The 25,805-nt window shown below is 46.3% G+C and overlaps 1 protein-coding gene across 3 annotated transcripts in view; it reads left to right on the top strand.

The window, feature by feature from the left end:
• Positions 1-25,805, top strand: part of LOC122934424 (T-kininogen 1-like) — a 150,761-nt gene that overhangs the window by 72,179 nt on the left and 52,777 nt on the right. For all 3 annotated transcript variants that reach the window (XM_044289877.1, XM_044289879.1, XM_044289878.1), the window contains exon 7: positions 20,987-21,132. In XM_044289877.1, the coding sequence (XP_044145812.1) occupies positions 20,987-21,132 (146 nt within the window). The remainder of the gene's footprint in view (positions 1-20,986; positions 21,133-25,805) is intronic.

The following is a 25,805-nucleotide window of genomic DNA, read 5'->3' as shown; positions in this document are numbered from 1 at the left end:
TATTAACCCTTTAACCCCTGTACAGGTATCTGGACTTCGGCACAAGGAATCAACCAGGCTGCTACATTCTGGAGTAGTCCTGGTGTAGTTGGCTGCTGAGCCACAGAAGTCAGAGACACCGATGCAAAGCATCTAGGACACAGGCAAAAAGAGTAGTCTGAACACAGTTGAATAGTCAGGGCCGGCTAAGTACTTGCATATTCCAAATAGAAAGTTCCAAGATCAGGGAAGGCTGAGTAAGAGCGTAATCCAGGTCATAATTCCAACAGCAGGCAGCAAGGAACAACATCGGAAGGCAAACCAGGTTTGGCACATGGGAATTCAGATGAGATTATCTTCACTGGTTAAAAACAAGTAGAAAACCTCAGGCAAGAAGGTGGATCCACAGCTTAGCTAAATAGGGAGGCTGAGTAACAACTTAACAAGCACCTGGACAGGGGCAGGGTGAAAGGATTAGCTCTCATAGTGCTGGAAGAAGATTACTGAGCACTATTCCCAGTACACTCAGGGAGAATCGACCGATGCCTGCACTTGCCCAGGAAAGCAGGACAGTGTTGGACATGAGTCGCCATCCTAATAGTACCCCCCCTTCCCCTTACAACCCCTCTTTATGCAAGTTATTTTCAGGAACCTCTTGTCACAACAGGTAGGCAAGCAGGGAAGCAACCAAACAAGAGAAAACAACTGAACAAATGACTAGGCCCAAAAGCTAAGGAGAAAAGGGTCAACTCCTAGCGATCCCTAAAAGCTTTCCCTAGACTGCTGTGCCCATGTGCACACCCTTAGGGTGGATATGCACATGCCTTTGTGCCTAAATCTGAACACCCTGGGCAAACCCTAAGCAGCAGGGAAAAGGGAAGAGGCAACCTGCTTCTTAAACCAGGAAGAAGCAAGCGTCTCCCTAGAGGCCTAGATAGCACACACAAAGGGAAAGGAAGAAGAGGACTTATCTTGAGCAGAGCTGGAGCAGACGATCCACCACAAATCAAGAGCTCCTAGAAAAGAACTATAAGGCCCCTTTCACACGGGTGAGATTTCCGCACGGGTGCGATGCGTGAGGTGAACGCACTGAATCCGGACCCATTCATTTCTATAGGGCTGTGCACATGAGCGGTGATTTTCATGCATCACTTGTGCGTTGCCTAAAAGTCGCAGCATGCTCCTCTTTGTGCGTTTTCCATGCAACGCAAGCCCCATAGAAGTGAATGGGGGCTGCGTGAAAATCGCAAGCATCCGCAAGCAAGTAAGGATGCAGTGCGATTTTCACTCACGGTTGCTAGGAGACGATCGGGATGGGGACCTGATGATTTTTATTTTCCCTTATAACATGGTTATAAGGGAAAATAATAGCATTCTTAATACAGAATGCTTAGTACAATAGGGCTGAAGGGGTTAACAAAAAATAAATACATTATTTAACTCACTTTAATCCACTTGCTCGCGCAGCCCGGCTTCTCTTCTGTCTTCATCTTTGCTGTGCACAGGAAAAGGACCTGTGGTGACGTCACAGCGCTCATCACATGGTTCGTCACATAATCTATCACCATAGTGATGGATCATGTGATGGACCATGTGATAAACGCGCAGTTACGTCATCAAAGGTCCTATTCCTCAAAGAAGAAGACAGATGGCTAGCACTGACATCAGCAGCCGGAACCCACATTCTTTCCTCAGGACCGTATCTCTTCCTGTGCACCAGGTAGTGGAGGGAACCCCGAAGAACACGTGAGTCGAGAATCTTAGAGATTTCAAACTTCAAATTGCCATCCACCAGACAGAGGGAGGTGGCAATGGAGATGGTTCCACAGGTTCCACATATTTCTTTAATAAAGACCTGTGAAACACATTATGGATCTTCCAGGTCTGCGGAAGATCCAGATGAAACGCCACCGGGTTGACAATCGCTGAGATTTTGTAAGGGCCGATAAATCTTGGACCCAATTTCCAAGATGGTACCTTCAGTTTAATGTTTCTAGTGGACAACCACATCGAATCACCCACATACAGGTCCGGATCAGTCATACGTCTCCTGTCAGCCATCCGTTTATATCTGTCACCCATCTTTTCCAAATTAACTTGGATCTTCCGCCAGATACATGACAAGGCGGACGAAAATCTCTCCTCTTCTGGCATCCCAGAAGATCCAGTCCCAGAAAAAGTACCAAACTGTAGCTGAAAACCATGCAGTTGCAATAAAAAGTATGTGAACCCTTTGGAAATATATGGATTTCTGCACAAAATGGTCATAAAATGTGATCTGATCTTCATCAAAGTCACAACAATAGACAATCACAGTCTGCTTAAACTAAAAACACACAAAATATGTAGTTTAGGTGGCTCACTTCTTGTAGCAGAATTATAGCTGTGCTCAGTCCGAGGAAGCTAACCCAAAAGCTTCAGATAAGCACACAAAGAATTAAATGTTACCATGTTTTTATTGAACACACCATGCAAACATTCACAGTGCAGGTGGAAAAAGTATGTGAAACCTTGGATTTAATAACTGGTTGAACCTTCTTTGGCAGCAACAACTTCAACCAAACGCTTCCTGTAGTTGCAGATCAGACGTGCACAACGGTCAGGAGTAATTCTTGACCATTCCTTTTTACAGAACTGTTTCAGTTCAGCAATATTCTTGGGATGTCTGGTGTGAATCGCTTTCTTGAGTTCATGCCACAGCATCTCAATCGGGTTGAGGTCAGAACTCTGACTGGGCCACTCCAGAAGGCATATTTTCTTCTGTTTAAGACATTCTGTTGTTGATCTACTTCTATGCTTTGGGTCGTTGTCCTGTTGCAACACCCATCTTCTGTTGAGCTTCAGCTGGTGGACAGATGGCCTTAAGTTCTCCTGCAAAATGTCTTGATAAACTTGGGAATTCATTTTTCCTTTGATGATAGCAATCCGTCCAGGCCCTGACGCAGCAAAGCAGCCCCAAACCATGATGCCCCCACCACCATACTTCACAGTTGGGATGAGGTTTTTGATGTTTGTGTGCTGTGCCTCTTTCTCTCCACACATAGTGTTGTGTGTTTCTTTCAAACAACTCAACTTTGGTTTCATCTGTCCACAGAATATTTTTCCACTACTGCTGTGGAGCATCCAGGTGCTCTTGTGCAAACTGTAAATGAGCAGCAATGTTTTTTTGGACAGCAGTGGCTTCCTCTGTGGTATCCTCACATGAAATCCATTCTTGTTTAGTGTTTTACGTATCGTAGATTCGCTAACAGGGATGTTAGGATATGCTAGAGACTTTTGTAAGTCTTTAGCTGACACTCTAGGATTCTTCTTTACCTCATTGAGCAGTCTGTGCTGTGCTCTTGCAGTCATCTTTACAGGATGGTCACTTCTAGGGAGAGTAGCAGCAGTGACGAACTTTCTCCATTTATAGACAATTTGTCTTACTGTGGACTGATGAACAGCAAGGCTTTTGGAGATACTTTTATAACCCTTTCCAGTTTTATGCAAGTCAACAATTCTTAATCGTAGATCTTCTGAGAGCTCTTTTGCGCGAGGCATCATTCACATCAGGCAATGCTTCTTGTGAAAAGCAAACCCAGAACTGGTGTGTGTTTTTTTATAGGGCAGGGCAGCTGTAACCAACATCTCCAATCTCATCTCATTGATTGGACTCCAGTTGGTTGACACCTCACTCCAATTAGCTCTTGGAGATGTCATTAGTCTAGAGGTTCACATACTTTTTCCACCTGCACTCTGAATGTTTACATGGTGTGTTCAATAAAAACATGGTAACATGTATTTATTTGTGTGTTATTAGTTTAAGCAGACTGTGATTGTCTATTGTTGTGACTTAGATGACGATCAGATCACATTTTATGAATAATTTGTGCAGAAATCCATATCATTCCATAGGGTTCACATACTTTTTCTTGCAACCGTATGTGCCAAAAAATGGCAACTTTTCAGTGGACTCCTGTCTACGGTTATTCAAGGCAAACTGGGCTAGAGACAAGAACGAGGACCAGTCATCCTGGTTCTCAGCAACAAAACACCTCAAATAGGTCTCCAGGTTTTGATTAGTGCGCTCTGTCTGACCATTCGACTGGGGATGAAAAGCTGAGGAAAAAGATTGAATTCCCAGGCGAGAGCAGAACATCCTCCAAAACCTGGAAACAAATTGTGGCCCCTTATCAGACCCCACATCAGAGGGAATGCCATGCAGTTTCACAATGTTATCGACAAAAACCTGAACGAGAGTCTTGGTATTGGGCAAGCTAGGCAACGGTACAAAGTGGGCCATCTTACTGAAGCAGTCCACTACCACCAAAATGACAGTTTTCCCAGAGGAACACGGTAAAATCGGTAATAAAGTCAAATGCGTCCAACGACGAGACGGGATGGATAAAGGAAGAAGGGGCCCTGAAGGCTGAGTATGAGTCACTTTCGCATGTGCACAGGTCTCACAAGCTGTCACATAACCCTCCACACTCTTGCGCAACCCTGGCCACTATAATCTCCGGGAAATAAGATCTATGGTGGATTTGCTTCCAGGATGTCCTGCAAGGGCCATATCATGATGTTCCTTGAACACCTTGTATTGCAGTTCAGCAGGAACAAACAACTTGTCTGGAGGACAAGAATCAGGAGCCTCCTCCCGGGCCCCTAATACATCCATCTCCAACTCGGGGTACAGAGCAGAAACAACCACCCCATCAGCCAAAATCGGAGCGGGATCCTCCGAATCACTCCCCCCAGGAAAACTACATGACAACACATCTGCCTTGACTTTTTAACACAAGGGCGAAAGGTGACCACAAAAGTGAACCTAGTAAAAAACAGTGACCATCTAGCCTGTCTAGGATTCAGGCGCTTAGCAGACTGCAAGTAAGCCAAATTCATGTGGTCAGTATATACCGTAAAAGGATGAGTAGCCCCCTCCAACCAATGACGCCATCTCCCACATCATAATTTCTTTCAGCGGCTGAGAGCTTTCTGGAGAAAAAAGCACACGGACGCCATTTGCTAGGAGATGGACCCTGCAACAGAACTGCTCCGACCCCAACTTCTGATGCATCAACTTCCACGATAAACGGTTGAGACACATCAGGTTGCATCAGAATGGTAGCAGACGCAAAACATTTCTTGATAGCAAAAAAGGCCTGTAATGCCTCATCCTACCAGACAGAAAAGTCAATGCCTTTTTTAGTCATATCTGTCAAAGGTTTTACACTGGTGGAATAATTCAAGATGAATTTTCTGTAGTAATTGGTAAAACCCAAAACCGCATCAGAGCTTTCAGATTCTCAGGCCGGTCCCATTCCAGTACTGCCCGGACATTTTCAGGGTCCATACGAAAACCAGAGTCAGAAACCAGGTATCCTAAAGACGGTAGCTCCTGGACAGCAAATACACATTTTTCCAATTTTGCATACAATTTATTCTCCCGAAGGATGAAAACACCTGTCTCACGTGATCCTGATGGGTCTCCAAATCTGGTGAGTAAATTAGTATATCATCAAGGTAAACAACAATGAACCTTCCCACTAAATGATGGAAAATATCATTCACAAATCGCTGAAAAACCGCTGGCGCATTAGTTAAACCAAAGGGCATGACAAGATTCTTGAAATGACCTTCGGGTGTATTGAAGGCCATTTTCCACTCATCTCCTTCCTTGATTCTGATCAGATTATAAGCTCCTCTTAAATCCAGCTTGGAGAACACCTTGGCACCGACAATTTGATCAAATAGATCAAAAATCAAAGGAAGGGGATATGGATCACGGACCGTAATGAGATTCAATTCCCGGAAATCTAAACACGGTCTAAGTGATCCGTCTTTTTTTTTTTTTTACGAAAAGGAAGCCGGCGGCCACAGGGGACTAATATGTCCCTTTGCAAAACTCTCTGCAATATACTTCCGCAAAGCTTCTCTTTCGGGTTGGGAAAGGTTGTATAGTCAAGCTTTTGGCAGTTTATCTCCAGGGATGAGATTGATCGGACAATTATATTCTCGAAGTGGAGGCAGCTCCTGAGCTCCACCCTCCGAGAATACGTCCGCAAAATCAGAGGGAAACTGAGGTAGGACCGTAATTGACACCCCTGAGATAGAAGCACCAAAACAGTTGTCCGAACAAAATTCACTCCAGCTACTGATTGGTGTTTGCCAGTTAATAGTAGGGTTATGTTTTATAAACCACGGTAAACCCAGAACCATCGGAGCAGGCAAGCCCTTCATAACAAAACAAGAAATGAACTCAACATGTAAATCACCCACCCTTAACTTAATGTCATGAACGATATGGGTCAGACTCTTTTGTGACAGAGGGGAGGAATCAATAGACAACACTGGTATCTCTTTATCTAAAGTGCTAGTTCTAAAACCAAGATTTTGGAAGAACTGAAAATCAATAAGGGTTTACCCCCACACCACTGTCAACAAATACCTCAAAATCACAATTTCCTGAGTCTAGCGCCGCCATGGCAGGCAGGAGGAGACGGGTACTGCAGGGAGAATGCATATTTGCTTGCTCAGACTCCTCATTCACACTACCAAGAGTCAGGGAAGTCTTTTTTTTCTCTTTATGTGAATACTTCCGTAGATTTTCATTACCGCTTTGAGGTTTAACAAATGGACATGCACAAACAAAATTACCTTCTTTTACACAGAAGTAACATAGCTTATTCAGCTTCCTAAAATTCCTATCACCTGAGCAAATGAAAACCTGGCCCAACTGCATAGGCTCCTCTCCTGCCCTGGATTCAAAAGTCATATTACCCCTGGAACTAGGTGGGATGGATCCCCTTACAATTGGGACCCCCTGCTCGAGAGGAATCTTATACCTTTCTCTAAGACATCTATCAAGCTGCACTGCCAAAGACATGGCCGTCTCCAATGAATTGGGATACTCATGAAGAGCAAGGGCATCTTTCAACCTCTCAGATAGCCCCTGACAAAATTGACTCCTGAGTGCAGGATCATTCCACCCCAAGTCAGTTGCACAGCTTAGATTCAGCCACAGCGTCGCGGTCTGGGTCATCATAAATCAAGCCCAAGGCTCTAAAAAATGTATCCACCGAACGGTGGGATGGTGAACTGGTCGGGAGAGAAAAAGCCCAGGACTGCGCGTCCCCTTTGAGCAGAGATATAATGATCCCCACTCTTTGATTCTCGTCACCAGATTACATCGGTCGCAGACGAAAATACAACCTGCAGGACTCCCTGTACCGTTTAAAGTCATCACCACCCCCTGAGAACCTATCAGGGAGAGCGACTTTAGGCTCTAAGCAGACCGACTTTAGGCTCTAAGCAGACCTGATTTCCTCTAACGGCGCCAGACGCCAGAGCATTCTGACACTGTGCAACAGAATGGGGAGATCAGAAACCTCCAGCGATAATCCCTGCATGCGATCAACCAAGGCATCCATAGCCTCCATTTCGCAAACAGCAGGAATATGACAGTTTTTTGGCGGGTTATAATGTCACAACAGGTAGGTAAGCAGGGAAGCAACCAAACACAGGAAAACAACTGAACAAACGACTAGGCCCAAAAGCTAGGGAGAAAAGGGTCACCTCCTAGTGATCCTTTAAAGCTTTCCCTAGACTGCTGTGCCCATGTGCACACCCTTAGGGTGGATATGCCCATGCCCTCGAGCCTAAACCTGAACACCCTGGGCAAACCCTAAGCAGCAGGGAAGAGGCAACCTGCTTCTTAAACCAGGAGTCTCCCTAGAGGCCTAGATAACACACACAAAGGGAAAAGAAGGAGAGGACTTATCTTGAGCAGAGCTGGAGCAGATGATCCACCACAAATCAAGAGCTCCTAGAATAGAACTATAACCCACACAGGCCACTGGGGGAAGGAGGGATAAATAGCCTCATTAATGATGAAACCCAGTATAACTGAGAGAAGGTGGATTCAGCTCAAATCAAAATAAACCAAGAAGTCAGACATGTGCAGCCAGCCTGACAGATCTCTGCACATTCACAGGGCAAGGCGTGACACATCTCTAGCAGAAAAGGTGCATCAATATTTTCCAGAGGCTCTTAATATCTCTCCTCTGGACCAAAACCTTTCCAATCCACCAAAAAGTTATTTTTCTTTTCAGATTTTCTTCATATCGAGAACGTCCTTGACCTTATAAATATGTTCAGAATTAACTTGAGCAGCAGCAGCAGACTTGGAACCTTTGTAATATTTGTTGAAGACCAGGAGCTTGACAAGTGAGATGTGAAAGGAGTTGGGTATTTCCCAAAGAGGTAAGGAGCCACAACTTGTAGCCTACAGGGTAAGATTTTTTGATAACTTCGAAGGGTCCAAGATATCAAGAAGCTACGGGTAGTATATAGGAAGGAACTGTTAACTTGATGTACTTAGAAGGAAGCCATATTCTGTCACCTGGAGAAAACTGCGGAGGAGATCTGAGCTTGCGATTGGCAAACTTCTTCATCTGGACTGTGGCTCTCTCCAGTGCGGTCTTGGTCTCCTGCTAGACTTTGGAAAAATTCTCCATAGAAAAAACTGCTGCTGGAACATCAGACGTGGATGAGATGGGAAGAGGAATCGTGAGTTGATGACCATAAACAATGAAGAATGAGGATTTATCTGTGGACTCATTGGTATGATCATTATGAGAAAACTCCGCCCAAGGAAGCAGATCAGCCCTGTCAAGATATGTGCTGGTAAAGCGACAGGGATAATTAGTTAATATCTGATTGGTCTGTTCAACCTGCCCATTCGACTGTGGATGGTATGTTGAAAAAACTGTCCAGAGGGAAATCCATGAGTTTGCAAATGGCTTTCCAGAATTTAGAAGTAAACTGGACCCCTCTATCAGACATTATATGCCGTGGAAATCTATGGAGCCAGAAGATATGATCAATAACCTTCTTAGCTAGCTGACTGGGTGAAGGTAATCTGGACATAGGGACAAAATTAGCCATTTTAGAAAACTGGTCAAGTACTACGCGGATGACTGTACATCTGCTGGATCAGGGCAAATCCGTGATAAAATCCATAGCTATGTGCTGCCACAGAGCCTCAGGAATGGGTAAAGGACAAAGAAGACCAGAGGTATTTTGTTTCGGGTTCTTGTTATTAGCACAGGGAGTGCCAGCAGACCAAAATTCTGGATATCCTCCATCACAGAAGGCCATCAATAATAACAAGATATTACATTTGCAGTTTTACATTGACCAGGATGCTCAGCTGCCTTGGAACCATGTCCTCAAGACAAAACCAGTCTTGTTTTAGACTCAGGTACATATGACTTTCCAGGGGGAACGTTCTCCAGTCAAACAGGAGCCACGGTTAAAATTTTAGCAGGGTCAATGATGTACTGCAGCTCTTCCTCTTGATCAGTGGGATTAAAGGATCCTGACAGAGTCAGCAATTCTGTCTCGTATAGAGCACGTCCTCTCAGAAGTAGAGGACTTGGGAGAAGAGCCACACATCACAATCTTTCCAGAAGCACTTTTCTGTGTAAGAACTACCCCTGCCCCGATGGAGGATGCATCTACTTCCAGGAAGAACTGCTTGGAGATATTGGGCCGGTGAAGAATGGGTGCTAAAAAAAAAAGGCTTGTTTCAAGGCTTGAAAGGCTGTACAGCTTCTGGAGTCCACTGCTTGGCATGAGCCTCTTTACGGTGAGGACAGATATAGATGCAGTTAAGGTGGAGAAGTGAGGGAAAAACTGCCTGTAATAGTTTGTGAAACCCAGGAATCGCTGTATTGCACATAAACCAGATGGACAAGGCCAGTTTAGTACAGAATATACTTTGTCAGGATCCATTTGAAGACCCTGGTCAGAGACTATACACCCTAGAAATAGAAGGGAGCTTCTTTCAAAAACACATTTCTTGAATTTGGCATATAGTCAGTTCTGAAGCACTGTACAGACATGTCTGCGATATAAGCTGATATCTGAAGAGAAAATCTGGATATCATCAAGATAAACAACAACACACACATAGAGGAGGTCTCTGAAGATGTCAAGACAGCCGGGGCATTGTTTAGCCCAAAAGGCATTACCAAATATTCGTAGTGCCTATCCCGAGTGTTAAAAGCAGTCTTATAGGCATCAACCGGTACCTAATGCCCAAACTATTAAAATATGAATGTAATTATCCCTAATGGTAAACACTTTATTGGAAAAAAAAAATCTAAATTTCCAATTCCCCATTTTTTGGGTGCTTCACCTCCACAAAAAAAAATGAATAAAAAGTGATCAAAAAGTCATACACACTCCATGGTGGCCGCCGTGCAGTGCTGCGCCAGGTTTGGAGGTCGCCGTGCAGTGCTGCGCCAAGTTTAGAGTATGTCCCACTCAAAGAGGCAGCCTTGATGCAGTGAGTGGGCTTATGCCTTTTGATCAAAATGTGCACTAATGCCTCTTGTATAAGCATGCAGTATTGGAGGCAGTACACTGAATATTGCACTGAGAAGCGAGGTTAATTAAATCAAATCATAGCTTGTGGATGTGCGATCCAGTAATGTTTTTCTCTATCTGACACTCCAAAATGATATCAATAAGAACTACAGATCAGTCAGAAAAATTTTGCTCTCACATACTGTAGCTCAGTAGAGGTAAATATAAAAAAAATTAAAGGGGTCAGAATATGGTGATGAAAAGAAAAAAATAATATGTTAAAGGGTGTCATTAGAAATTGCAACTTTTTCAGCAAAAAATAAGCCCTCATATGGCAACGGTATGTGAACAGAAAAATAGGCAGCACGTAAAAAATGTAAATGCAAAAAATCCTTTGGGGCGAAAAAGGGTTAAAGTTAGCTATTTCTGGAAAACCCCTTTTCCTTTTAAGGCTGAAAATACACATGGGTATTTAGTGTCGTTTTAACACTTTTGCTGTTTTAGTGATGTTCTGTGCATTTTTGGTTCATTTTTTTGTAGATACGCTAACTCCAGATGTTACGGTAACTATAAGTCTATGGGAAATATGAAATGCAGGACACACAAATGATTTTTAACTAGTGATGAGTCTTAATTTTTTTTTCAAAATGCAGCATGTTGTAGCATTTGCCATTTCTTTTTGTTGTAGCCTTGCACTAAAATTTAAAAAAAAATTTTTCCCCCATCAGTCTACATTCAATTCCCCTTAATGAAAAAGTGAAAACACCATTTTAGAAATGCCTGCAAATCCATTAAAGTAAAAAAAAATATACATTTCACATGGACATAAGTATTCAGACCCTTTATTATGACACGTAGATAAGGCTGCCGTGCAGCCTGTATTTGTGGGAGGGGCATAGGCCCCACCCCCTTTCTATATATTCCTAGGAGTGCAAGGGACGGGACGTGCAGCCAGGTACCTGGTACTTCCGGTTTACGTCTGGTTCCTGCACGTCCCGCTCCCTTAAGCCTCGGTCTGGGTAAGTATTGGACCGGCTTTTTCGGCTCGTTTCGGTCGGCTCAGGTAAACAAGGAATCCGATGCTGGTCGGGTCCTTACCACGGTGCGGGGGGCGGCGCACGGCTGATTAGGTCCTCACTTCGCTACGGGGGGCGGCGCAGACATGCTGGGGGGAGTGCCTGGGCACTGCTCGCTTCCTCGTGGCAGGCCGGGCAGCACAGGCAGATCGCGTACGGGCGTGTGTTCCGGGGGCGGCCGCGTGTGCCGGTTGCTAGGCACGCTCGACGGCTCCACCCCTGGTAACACTTGCACCATACATGAGAACCCCGCCTGCACCCGGGGGTCTGCGGGCTTGTTAGCAGAGGCGCATGTTTACCAGCACGTGCACATCATTAGGCACGTGACTGGTTTCATTGGGGAGCTTCTGTTGTCCTCCTGTCTCACTCTGTCCATACACACATCATATTGGTGGCAATACGTGACAGTTACATCATGCCTCCATAGTCTTATCTGAGGCCATGTCCATATCTCCTGCAACTCCGGTGGTCTGTTGGGGGAGGAGCACACTACCGGAGTTTACCTTATCAGGCATGTGTAGATACGACCGCTCAACGTGGTCCATTTGCATACATTTTACCTGGATCCAACAGGTATCCGGTGGGTTCTTGCATCATTGCCATTGGTCAGCCGGTATTGTTGACTTGTTGGGGCTCTCCGTGCTGGAGCAGCAGTTGCCTGTGTTCTGTGTCAGGCCTGTGGCTCCGGCGGGAAAGCTGGGCTGGCCCTGCTAGGAAAAAAAAAAAAAAAAGGTAATTCTCCATACCTTTTACATTGTTGTCATGCATCATCATATTTCAGTGGCTGCTTCTGTTCAGTTATCTGACGCTTCACGCCATTCCAAGGATTCCTTTACTTACAGTAGGTGGTACGTTCTGATTTGTATACGGGTATGGTATGTGTCACGGTGGGTTTGGCCGCAGGTATTTTCACACGTCTCCAATATGTCATGTCCGCCGCATCGGTGGCATGTTGTCCCACTTGGCACGTCCTGATTGTCATACTCGTCTCTCTCGTTGCTTGTCTGCTTGAAACGTTCAGGCGGTATTCTGTCAGCCACCCCGGTGACACATGATTCTGCCTGGAACGTCCAGGTTGTCACTTTGTCTATTGTGGTACGTCTGCTTGAAGCGTTCAGGCAATGTTACGTCCGCCACGCCAGTGGCACGTGGTCCTGCCTGGAACGTCCAGGGTGTCATTCTCGTCTCTTGTGGCATGTCTCCTTGAAGCGTTCAGGCAATGTTACGTCCGCCACGCCGGTGGCACGTGGTCCTGCCTGGAACTCCAGGTTGTCGCTTTGTCTATTGTGGTTCGTCTGCTTGAAGCCTTCAGGCATTGTTGCGTCCGCCGCTCCGGTGGCATGGGGTCCTGCCTGAAACTCCAGGGTGTCATTTTGTTTATTGTGGTTCATCTGCTTGAAGCGTTCAGGCAAATGTTACGTCCACCACTCCGTGGCACAGTGTCCTGCCTGGATCTCCAGGGTGTCTTTGCATCTCATGTGGTACGCCTGCTTGAAGCGTTCAAGCATTGTTATGTTGGTCACTCCAGTGACAGGCGGCCCTACCTGGAACGTCCAGGTTGCCATACTAGTCTCTTGTTGCACGTCTGCTTTAAACGTTCAGGCAAAGTATGTCTGCCACGCCGGTGGCACGTGGTCCTGCCTGGATCGTCCAGGTTGTCATCTCCTGTTGCACGTCTGCTTGAAACATTCGGGCTAATGTTACGTCCGCCACCCCGGTGGCACGTGGTTCTACCTGCACGTCCGGGTTTTCTTACTCGTCTCTTGTTGCACGTCTGTCTGAAGCGTTCAGGCAATGTCGCGTCAGCCGCCCCGGCGGCATGGTGTCCTGTCTAATATGTCCAAGGGGTCTTTTCACCAGTCTTGGCACACATCCACCCATAGCAGCATGCATGACATAGCAGCACGCCCGGGGGGGGGGGGCACGTCATCCTGGGTTGTTGGCTATTCTGTTCCCATCATTGTTGCCTACGGCCTGACGCAACCAGGTTGGTTATTCTTCCAGTACATTTAGATTTTCTTACTTGTTCTTTGTTTATACGGCAGCATGTTTCGGGTCTCAGTACCTTCGGTTCCCCATAAACAAGGCCTCCACCTCGGTCGGTGGTATGGGCCTCCAGTACGGTATCGTTACCAAAATTCATATCCAGGTGAGTATCAATTCAGGTCCGTCAGGCCGGCCATAATCCAGGGGCAGTCGTTCTGGTAGGGGCCAAAAAAAAAAAAGGGGGGGCCATCGGGATGTCCAAGACACGCCTGGTGTCCGCACAAGTAACAAAGGTTTTGTCCTCAGGTGTTATCCAGGGCGTAGAGTGATTGCAGCGCGGTCAACATGTCCCAGGCCTCAGACATCGACGATGCCTCGTCCATCTCCGGGTCCGTGGTTTCCGGTCTGGCTGGTCATGGATCCCTGAGGAACTGGACAATTCCGAAACTGGTGGCCGAAATGAATAGGAGGGGCATCAGTCACCCAGCTTCGGCCAGGAAAGCCGAACTTTATAGGCTGCTGGTGTCTAGCCCTGTCCCATCCAGCGAGCAGCTGGCAGTACCTACTATCCAGTCATCACTGGCTCAGTTGAATGCCACTATGGGGAGTCTGGCTGCCTCGCTAGCGGACATCCAGCACAGGGTCATGGAGCTGGAGTCCAGGGCCTCCACCTCTTCACAGTCAGTGGCGCCCGTGACGGCAGTATCAGGGCCGTTGGCGGGTTCCCCAGGTATGTCTTCTACGCCGCCGGCCATTGTCCCAGCTCATTTTTGGCAGAGAACATTAGGAGGGATATACTGGCAGGCAAAGAAGTCAACCTGGCATCTATCCTTATAGCATCCCACGATGCCAGCGAGCACAGAACCATTGATTGCGGGGAGGTGTCAGTGGTGATGAGGTCAAAGGATGCCCGGTTGAATCGCAAGCTGGCCATACCGGAGTTTGTTCTCGCATTCAGCTTATTCAGAGACGTCATCTGCTTGGCTCAGCCTAATAGAAGGGAGGAGCTGGACGCTTATTTGTACAAGGTCACTGATTTGGGTCACAAGTATGGGGGCTCGGCGTTCTATGACTATCACCGGTCCTTCGCGGCTAAGGCCGCAGCCTCCCTAGCACAGTTCCAATTTATGACCAATTGGGCTGTGCTGGATATGGAGCTGTTCTGCAGGCATTTTGCTGGTCTCCGAGCCCCCACTTGTGGCGCATGCCAGTCCATTTTTCATGCCACGGAATGGTGCCCCAACGAGGCGTCCGCCCATCCGGATAGAGCCCTTCCGGGAACGTCGGGTGTCCCCAGGGGCACCGTGTGCACGGTCTGCTTTCGGGCACATCCCAGGTCCACCTGTCCCCAAAAATCTGCCAAGCAGGCATGACTGACCGACGTCAACGTGGATCTCCTGGAGGCGCTCCTGGGAGGTCATGACGATCGGCAGTTCGTGCAACACTTGATCACTGGCCTGTCTCTAGGGTTCCACACGGGATTTGTGGCCCTGCCACATTCGAATTGGGAAGTGTGAGAACCTCCTCTCTGCCAGACAAGATCCTGAGGCGGTGCAAGCGGCATTATCCTTGGAGTTGGATAAAGGTTTCATCATCGGCCCTTTCGACTTGATCCCCTTTGAAGTTTGGAGGGTCAACCCGATTGGAGTGGTGGCTAAGAAAGGCTCAAATAAAAAAAGGCTGATCTACGATCTCTCGGCTCCTCATTCCTCGCACATCCCTAGTATCAACTCTCTCATACCGCCAGAAGAGTTCAGCATGACATACTCCTCTATCGATGAGGCCATTCAGTTCATTCTCAAAGCAGGCAGGGGGGCCTGGTTGTCTAAAACTGATATTGCCGATGCCTTTAAATTGCTCCCGATCCTCCTGCAACTGTGGCAATATTATGGCATCAAATGGGCAGGCAGATACTACTTTGCCAATCGTCTAACGTTTAGCTCAAAAAGCAGCCCTTGGCTGTTTGACCGGCTGGCCCAGGCCCTGCACTGGATTCTGGTTGAACATGGGCAGGTTCCTATGTGTATCCACTACCTGGATGATTACCTGCTGGTGGAGCACCCCTCCCGTCAGCCCTCCGGTTTATCCTCCCTGCTGGAGTTGCTTTCGGCGCTTCAGGTTCCGGTCGCCGCGGGGAAGACGGTCGGTCCTTCCTCAACGATCACCTTCCTGGGGGTCATTCTGGATTCTGTAAAGTTGGAAGCAAGGTTCCCAGAGGAGAAGTTACAACAGATCCGGTTAGCCATCTAGGAGGCGGCCAAATCCTGCTTCCTGACCAAGACAAATCTCCAATCCTTGCTGGGCCGGCTGAACTTCGCCATGAGGGTCATGCCCCAGGGGCGCACCTTTGTGTCTCGGCTCTTGCTACTCCTGCCATCAGCCCCGGAACAGGACAGTGTCGTCCGTTTGGACCAACAGGCCATGGCAGACCTGTCCATGTGGAGCACGTTCATGTCCTCATGGAATGGCGTCAGGTTGTTTATTCCCCCCCGGGATCCGTCCTCTCCCACGGTCTATTCTGACCCGGCCGCATCCAAGGGCTTTGTGGCCATATTTGGCAACTACTGGCTGGCCGGTGCTTGGCCGTCCCAGATTATGCTGGAAGGGCAGGCCCTTCGGTCTTCTCCCTTTGTTGGAGATTTATCCAGTGGTGGCAGCAGCCCATGTATGGGGTCACGTTTGGTCAAACTCAAGGGTATTATTCATTACCGATAGTCAGGACTTGGTCGACATCATCCGCAATGGCAGAGCCAAATCCCCTAAGATCATGTCTCTTATGCGTAGGCTGGTTTGGTTGTCCATGGTACACAATTTTTGCTTTGAGTGCTCCCACATTCAGGGTTCCAAGAATACAGCTGCTGATGCGCTGTCCAGGTTTAACGTCGATGTCTTCTTTCAAAACATGCCACTCGCAGACGCAACAGGGGCAGACGCTCCGGCATACAGCGACCTGGTGTGGGACTAACATCATTGATCAGCAAAGCAAAGGACCTGTTGCACCAGAGCTTGTCTGAAAATACAGTCAGGAACTATCGTACGGGCTGGAATCTGTTTAGGAAATTTGCCGAGAGTCATCCACAGGGCGACGTGGATGACGTGTCATTTATTATGGCCTTCATCGCGCATTGCCATGCCAACCTCGGACTCGCTCACAATACCATCCGCCTGTATTTAGCGGGAGTGCAACATCAGTTCACGTTGGACAATCCGGCCCAGATTTCGTTCTTTACATCACAGGCCATCAAGGCCACGCTCTGGGGCATTGAGAAAGCCGGTGCAAGCAGGCCGGTGGTCCGGCAACCCATGTCCGGCTCCTTATTTAGGCAATTGTCCTTGGCTCTGGATGGTGATCCTTTTGGGCCCTTGATTAGCACAATCATCAAAGCCGCCCTTTACCTAGGGTTTTACGGGTTCCTTCGTCCAGGGGAATTCACCACCTCCGTCCGCAACGGCCGTCATCTCCAGAAGCAGCACTTGTCCTGGCATCATGACCTGTTTGTGCTGAGCATTCCATCTACCAAGACCGCTCAGACAGGGCCTCCAACCCTGGTGTCTTTCTACCCCTCACACAACGCCTGGTGCCCGGTCAAGGTGCTGCGTCAGTTATCTGTGGCCCTGCAGGCAGCAGCAGCAGACAGCCCCCTACTCCCCTTCAATGGAGGGCCATTGTCCACGCCCCAGTTCATGTCACATGTGCGTTCATTAGTGGCGGGGTTAGGTCACGACCCAAAGGGCATCTCGGGACATTCCTTTCGTATTGGGGCGGCCTCTGCGGCATCAAGGCACCAGATACCTCCTCATGTCATCAGGTGCATGGGGCGCTGGAGGTCATCTTGTTTTGCTAGGTACGTTCCGAATCCCCAATCCGAAATCCGTGATGCTTTCTGTTCTCTTGCCCTGTAACGGTACAATAAAGTATCTGTTGTACGATTGTGTCTCCTTTTTGGCCCCTTTTAGGCCTATCCTCGTTACAGGCTTCCGGCATTCACCAGCCAGAGGTCGGCGCTAGCTCCTTCGTCCAGGGACCGTCGCCCTGACCATAAGTAGATAAGGCTGCCGTGCAGCTTGTATTTGTGGGAGGGGCATAGGCCCCTCCCCCTTGCTATATATTCCTAGGAGTGCAAGGGATGGGACGTGCAGCCAGGTACCCCTCCCTCCCTTCCCCTTTTATTAGCTCTTCCTTTAGGATAGGCCCCCTTTTAGGCCTATCCTCGTTACAGGCTTCCAGCATTCACCAGCCAGAGGTCGGCGCTAGCTCCTTCGTCCAGGGACCGTCGCCCTGACCACAATTGATATATAGATCTGCGGCCTCTCATTTCTCTTGATCATCTTTGAGATGTTTCTGCAAATTGGTTGACAAACTTCCAGAAGGTCAACCATCACTGCAGCTGTCATCCAATCTGGGCTCTGTGGCAGAGTGACCAGAAAGAAGCCTCTCTGCATTAAAATATACATGAAAATACCTAAATGATTGTCAGACTGTGAGAAACAAGAGTCTCTGATGAAACCAACATTGTACTTTTTGGCCTTAATTTTATGGACTCATGCACACAACTGTTGCCTGGCTGTGTGTATTCCACATTTTGCGGAACGGAACGGCCGACACGTAATAGAACAGTCTTATCCTTGTCCGTAATGCGGACAATAATATGACATGTTCTTTTTTTTTTGCGGAATAGCCTTGCGGACATATGGACATGTAATGCACATGTCATTTCCGTTTTTTTTGCGGCCCCATTGAAGTTACTGGTTCCGTATACAGGCCGCAAAAAAATGGAACGGACAGGGGAAAAAAATGGTCTTCGTGTGCATTATCCTAAGTGTCATGTTTGGTGGGTAAAACTAGGCACCCAATACCATCCATACAGTGAAGCATATTGGTGGCGGCATCATGCTGTGGGGGTGTTTTTCAGCACATGGTACAGGGCGACCAGTCAGGGTTGAGGGAAAGCTAAATGGAGCAAAGTACAGAGGTGTTTTCAATCACAACCTAATCCAGAGTGCTCTGGACCTCAGACTTAGGGCTCATGCACACGAACGTATTTTATTTCCGTGTCCGTTCCGTTTTTTTAAGACCGTATGAGGAACCATTCACTTCAATGGGTCCACAAAAAAACAGAAGTTACTCCGTGTGCATTCCGTTTCTGTATGTCCATATTTCCGTTCCACAAAAAATAGAACATGTCCTAATATTGTCCGCATTACGAACAACGATAGGACTGTTCCATTAGGGGCCAGCTGTTCCGTTCTGCAAAATACGGAATGCACACAGACCACAAAATACATATGATCGTGTGCATAAGGCCTTAGGCCCTTTTCACACGGGCGAGTTTTCCGCGCGGGTGCAATGCGTGAGTTGAACGCATTGCACCTGCACTGAATCAGGACCCATTCATTTCTATGGGGCTGTTCACATGAGTGGTGATTTTCACGCATCACTTGTGCGTTGCGTTAAAATCGCAGCAAGCTCTATTTTGTGCGTTTTCCACAAAACGCAGGCCCCATAGAAGTGAATGGGGCTGCGTGAAAATCGCAAGCATCCGCAAGCAAGTGCGGATGCGGTGCGATTTTCACGCACGGTTGCTAGGAGACGATCGGGATGGAGACCTGATCATTATTATTTTCCCTTATAACATGGTTCTAAGGGAAAATAATAGCATTCTGAATGGAGGGGTTAAAAAAAATAATAATAATTTAACTCACCTTAATCCACTTGCTCACGCAGCCCGGCTTCTCTTCTGTCTTCTTCTTTGCTGTGTGCAGGAAAAGGACCTGTGGTGACGTCACTCCGGTCATCACATGATCCATCACCATGGTAAAAGATCATGTGACGGACCATGTGATGACCGGAGTAACGTCACCACAGGTCCTTTTCCTGCACACAGCAAAGAAGAAGACAGAAGAGAAGTCGGGCTGCGCGATCAAGTGGATTAAGGTGAGTTAAATTAAAAAAATGTAACCCCTCCAGCGCTTTTGTACTATGCATTCTGTATTCAGAATGCTATTATTTTCCCTTATAACCATGTTATAAGGGAAAAAAATCCAATCTACAGAACACCGATCCAAAGCCTGAACTTCTGTGAAGAAGTTCGGGTTTGGGTACCAAACATGCCGATTTTTCTCATGCGCGTGCAAAACGCATTACAATGTTTTGCACTCGCGCGGAAAAATCACGCATGTTCCCGCAACGCGAACGCACCTTTTCCCGCAACGCCCGTGTGAAAGAGGCCTTAAGGTTTCCAACAAGACAATGAACCTAAGCACACAGCCAAGACACCACAGGAATGGCTTAGGAACTCTGTGAATGTCCTTGAGTGGCGCAGAGCTCTGACTTGAGCCCAATCTAACATCTCTGAAGACACCTGAAATTGACGGTCCCATCAAACCTGACAGCTTTAGAGAATCTGTAAAGAAGAATGGCAGGCAATCACTAAATCCAGGAGTAGCATCATATCCAAAAAGACTGGAGGATGTAATTGCTGACAGAGGTGCTTTAATTAAATATGGAATAATGCCTCTTGCACACGGCCGTTGGCCGGCCGTTCCATGCATTGGGGACCACAATTTGCAGTCCCAATGCACGGGCACCACCCATTCAGCTGCTGCGACGGATCCAGACCCATTCAACTTGAAGTTCTATTTTGTTGCAGTGCAGAGGCACAGAGAGAAACCCCACAGAAGTACTCTCTAGTGCTTCCATGGGGTTCCGTGCCTCCATTCCGCACCACACCTCCAGATTGCAGACCCATTAAAGTGAATGGATTCGCATCCGTGATGCGGTGAGCACACAGTCGGTGGCCGCACATTGCGGACTCGCTGTTTGAGGGCTGCAATACGGGCCACGGACGGTAACGGCCGTATGCATGAGGCCTAAAGGGTATGAATACTTATGTCAATGTAAGATTTTAGTTTTTCCTTTTCAATAAGTTAGCAAAGATTTCTAAAATTCTGCTTTCACTTTGTCATTACGGGGTACTGAGTGCAGAAGGATGGAGTAAAATTTTAACTTTTTTTTTAAATCTCAGCACAAGGCCACAACATAACAAAATGTGAAAGAGTCTGAAGACTTTCTGAATGCACTGTAATTGTACTCATGTTGGTGATCAGCCCAGAAAGATGGCAAAAATACTTTCATGTTTGTTGCTGATATTAACAGGTGTATTTATAGGTACAATGTTTTACTTTAGCATTTTGGAATAATTATATTATTTTTTATTTATTTTTTGCATTCCCACTAAATTCAAGTCTTGAGATTGGAATATGAATATTGCTAACCCAGAGTCAATCACCGCAAAGTGTCTTTTCAATACTATTATTTATTATTAAAGCGCCATTCATTCCATGGCGCTGTACACATGATAAGGGGTACACATACATAATACAGACAATTGTACTAAGCATGAACAAGACGGGTTACAGACTGGTACAGAAGGAGAGAGGGCCCTGCCCGTGAGGGCTTACAATTTTCATAGCATCAAAATCCCTCATATCATAGAAATGAAGAAGCAAGTAAATTGACTACAGAGGTGTTTTGCCTGATGTTTTGAGTGGACTATTATTATATGTTGATTAGATGTGTCTTTTTTTATCCCCAGGAGTCTGTTTGAATTGCCCAGTGGTGGTAGAGCCTGAGGATCCTGAGCTACTGACATTATTAGCCCAAGTCATGGATGAATACAACTTCAATAGCGATCACAAGGAACTTTATAAGGTCAGATTGGTAAAAAAAGCTACTAAAAAGGTAAGTGTTAATATACTGAATTTCATCTCTCATTTTGACAATCCCTTTCACCACATAGGGGTTTCCCTTGTTTTGGACTTCCATCCATGAGTCAGAGTGGAGTGTCAATAAGTCTAGATCTACATGTGTGCAACACCATTCTTGCCATCAATAAAACTCTTAGAATTTCATAGTGTGAAATGATCCTTCACTGTCCGTACATAAGCATTGTACTGAGAAAATAACGTAGGCTACTTTCACATTAGCGTTAGCAGGGGAACAGCCTGCCGGAACCGTACTAACGCTAGCCATGTGTGCCGCAGGAAGTCTACTCCGGACCCATTCACTATAATGGGGACAGGCAGGCGATGCGGCAGCAGCATGGCAAACATGGTGAGAGGAGGCTGGACAAAAACTGTAGCATGCTGCATAGAAAAAATAGTAAGCGATATCCCATGCCATCAGTATGCCCTACCCTGCCAGCTATTTATATGGTAATGTCAGGACCAGTAAAAGGTCCTCTTTAAAGAGGTTGGCCCATCTCCTATGTTAGGGGCATAACTCTAAGGCTGGGTTCACACCTGAGCGTATTAGATAAGCTCTTTTTACAGGCATTTTTATCGGGCGTCTGTATCAGGTGTTTTTAATGGGCGGAAACAAGCAAACGCCCATTTTGGCGCGTTCCCGCTGAAGTCTATGGGCGGGAACGCACAACAATACGCCCCAAAGAAGCTCCTGTAGTTCTTGGGTGTAGGGCGTTTTACAGCGCGTTCGTACGCGCTGTAAAACGCTCAGATGAGAACCATGCCCATAGGGAAACATTGGTTTTTGCCTGTTGAGTGTTTTACAGCGCGTAGGAACGCACTGTAAAACGCTCAGGTGTGAACCTAGCCTAAGATGGAGCCCACAAAGAGAAGGAGAGCAGACCACGTCCATCCTTCATTCATTTCTATGAGACTGCTTAAAATAGCCGAGTGGTGGCAGCACTTGCCCGGTGTACTTCCCATTTATTTCTATGGGACTTCCGAAAATAGCAGAGCGCGCCACTGGGGCATTTTCAAAACTCCAATAGAAATGAATGGAGCGTAGTTCACCCTCCTTCACTTTTCTGGCCCTGTTGTAGAAGTCCCCACCTATCGGACTCGCACCTATCCTAGCGATATGCCCCAATGTACAAGATGGGCCAACCCCATTAATGACAAAATGATTATTATCTAATATATAAAACTGAGTATATGTGTGTGTGTGTGTGTGTATGTCCACTAAAGGAATCCGCACCATCACATTTACAATCACATAATTTTTCACACAGGTACATCAGGTGTCCGGGAAGGTTTTAGAACGGGTCTCAGCTCTCTAGGACTTATCGTTCCTGAGATATTACCAAAAATTGCATTAGCCAATAGAAGCTTGGTCACATGACCCTTATCAGCCAATAGAAGCTCGCAGGTCCTCCAGCCTCCACATACAGTTTTACTCCAGGTTTCCATAACAACCCAGCCATTTTTCTTTACTGCTGTAAGTCAGCTTTAACAGAAATCTGTCACAAGGATAATCGTTATTGAAATAAAGCCAAGGCCTAATAGTACTTAGTACCTTATTTCTAGATGTGCCTTTGTTCCAGCAATAGATGTTTTTATCCTATGAAAATCCAGTTTATTTGGTAAGCAAATGAGCCAGTAGGGTGCCCAGAGAGGCTTCACTCTTGCAGGAAGGAGCCCAGACACGCCCCCTGCTGCAATATGTCCACCCTCAAAAGATTACCTTAAAACACCGCCCCCAGTTCCTGCTAAGCCACGCCCTGATCAGGTTAGGCCACGCTAACTCCAACTCCTTAGCCGACAGGGATTGAAAAAATTAAGTTAAAAATCAACTGCTGGCCACACTCCCGATTCAGTTAGGCCACGCCCCTCCCACTTATTAGCCGACAGGGATTGAAAAAACGAAGTTAAAAATCAACTTCTGTCAGCTGCAGGGGTGGGAGGGAGGGTGAATTTCTCCCTGCAGCTCAAACTCAGACAGCACAGTGCTGCTGTCTGAGAGTGAGCTGTTCAAAAGGACATCCTTGTATCCATCCAGGCCCTCCGCCAGATGGAGAACAGGAAGTCTGAAAGCCGGACTGTCCAGCCTAAAACTGGACCTCTGGCCACCCTAGGGGGAGACTGCTGTGGAGGTCACAGTTAAGGGGATGGTCCGCTATGGAGGTTAGTGTTAAGGGGCAGATTGCTGTAAAGGCCACTGTTAAGGGGGCAGGCCCCTGTTGAGGTCACTGTCAAGGGGGTGGTCACTGTCAAGGGGCTGTGAAAGTCACTGTTAAAGAGGAAGGCTGCTGTAAAGGTCAAAGTTAAGGGGGTGGGCTGCTGTGGAGGTCCAAATTTAAGGGGTGGGGCACATTGGGGGGGCAGTGTTAAGGGGTGGGGGGCTGAGGAGGTCACTGTTAAGGGGGCGGGGTACTGTAGAGGTCACTGTTATAGTGGATACTGTCAATATCTTTTAACGACACACACAAACATTAAATGAAATAGATTAAATACACCCGAGCAAAGCCGGGTCCTTCAGCTAGTGTGTTCTAAAAATGAATATATTATCTACGGTTTTTATTAAAGGGATTTTCTGGGCAATTCAGTTAATTAGTATTTCGTAATAACCCGTGGAAGGAAGATCTTTTACATTATGCAAACTGTAATGCTCATAGAACCTCTTAACGCCCAGCGCTGTGCATGTACGGCAGGCTGATCGGGCGGGTGCAGGAGCTGTGCCCGCTTGTTCCATGGCAAGGGTCCGGCAGTCACTGATAGCCGGACTCCTGCTATATGACGGCACAAATAACCCCTGCTTGACATAGTTGACATATTAGATATTTCCGCGTTTGTAACAACCTGCTCTATAAAAATACCACACGACCTAACCCCTCGGGTGAACACCGTAAGGCCTCATGCACATGACCGTTGTGTGTTTTGCGGTCCACAAATCGCGGATTCGCAAAACACGGATGGCGTGCGTTCCGCAATTTGCTGCCTATTCTTGTCCGCTAAACGGACAAGAATAGGACAGGTTATATATATTTTTGCAGACCAAGAAATGGAGCTACGAATGCTGAAAGCACACGGAGTGCTGTCCGCATTTTTTGCGGACCAATTGAAGTGAATGAGTCCACATCCAAACCACACATACTGTGGCTCGGATGAGGATCAAAGCAACGGTCGTGTGCATGAGGCCTAAAAAAAATTAAATAAAAACGGTGTCATAAAAGCCATTTTTTGTCATCTTAAATCACAAAAAGTGTAATACCAAGTGATCAAAAAGTTATATGCACCCTAAAATAGTACCAATCAAACCGTCATCTCATACAGAAAAAAATGAGCCCTTACATAAGACAGTCGCCCAAAAAAATAAAAGAAACTATGGCTTTCAAAATATGGAGACACTAAAAAAAAATTTTTTTTTCAAAAATGCTTTATTATGTAAAACTGAAACACAACCAAAAATATTTGGTATTGTCGCCTCCGTAACAACCTGCTCTAAAAAAATGATCTAACCTGTCAGATGAACATTGTAAATAACAAAAAATAAAAACTTTTTATTACCTTGCCTCACAAAAAGTGTAATATAGAGCGACCAAAAATCATATGTACCCTAAAATAATACCAACAAAACCGTCACCTTATCCTGTAGTTTCCAAAATGGGGTAACTTTTTAGGAGTTTCTACTCTAGGGGTGCATCAGGGGGCTTCAAATGGGACATGTGTCAAAAATACAATTCAGCAAAATCTGTCTTCCAAAAACCATATGGTGTTCCTTTCCTTCTTGCGCCCTGCCATGTGCCCATACAGCAATTTACGACCACATATGGGGTGTTTCTATAAACAGGGCAATAAATATAGAGTTTTGTTTGGCTGTTTGGCTTTGTCACTGGAAAAAATTGATTAACTTTTTAAGGACCAGGCTCATTTTTGCAAATCTGACCAGTGTCACTTTATGTGGTGATAACTTTAAAACGCTTTGACTTATCCAGGTCATTCTGAGATTTCGTCACATCTTGTACTTCATGACACTGGTAAAATGAAGTCTAAAAATTAATTTTATTTATAAAGAAAATACCAAATTTGCCCAAAAATTTGAAAAATTAACAAATTTCCAAGTTTCAATTTCTCTACTTCTATAATACATAGTAATACCTACAAAAATAGTTATTACTTTACATTTCCCCTATGTCTACTTCATGTTTCAATCATTTTTGGGAATGAAATTTTATTTTTGGGAACGTTAGAAGGCTTTAGAAGCAAATCTTGAAATTTTTCAGACATTTTCAAGGCTTACATAATAGAAACCACCCAGGCTTAGGCCTCATGATCTATACCAGTGTATTACTGTACTGTGGCGGCAGCAGGGAGCGCACGGCGTCATATCAACCAATTACGCCATGCGCTCATACTGTCAGGAGGAATCCCGGCCGGGTTTCCACGGTCCGCTCTCGGCCGTGTACATGAGGCCTTACACAATAGAAACCACGCAAAAATGACCCCATTCTAGAAACTACACCCCTCAAGGTATTTAAAACTGATTTTACAAAGGTCATTAACCCTTTAGGTGTTCCTCAAGAGTTAACGGCAAATGGAGATAAAATTTCAGAATTTAGATTTTTTTTTTGCCAAATTTTCCATTTTAATCTATTTTTTCCAGTAACAAAGCAA

This window comes from Bufo gargarizans, chromosome 4 (assembly GCF_014858855.1).
Source record: "Bufo gargarizans isolate SCDJY-AF-19 chromosome 4, ASM1485885v1, whole genome shotgun sequence".
In the NCBI taxonomy this organism is placed as follows: Eukaryota; Metazoa; Chordata; class Amphibia; order Anura; family Bufonidae; genus Bufo; species Bufo gargarizans.
Note: the sequence above shows the minus strand (reverse complement) of the source record. Positions and strands in the feature narration are given on the sequence as shown.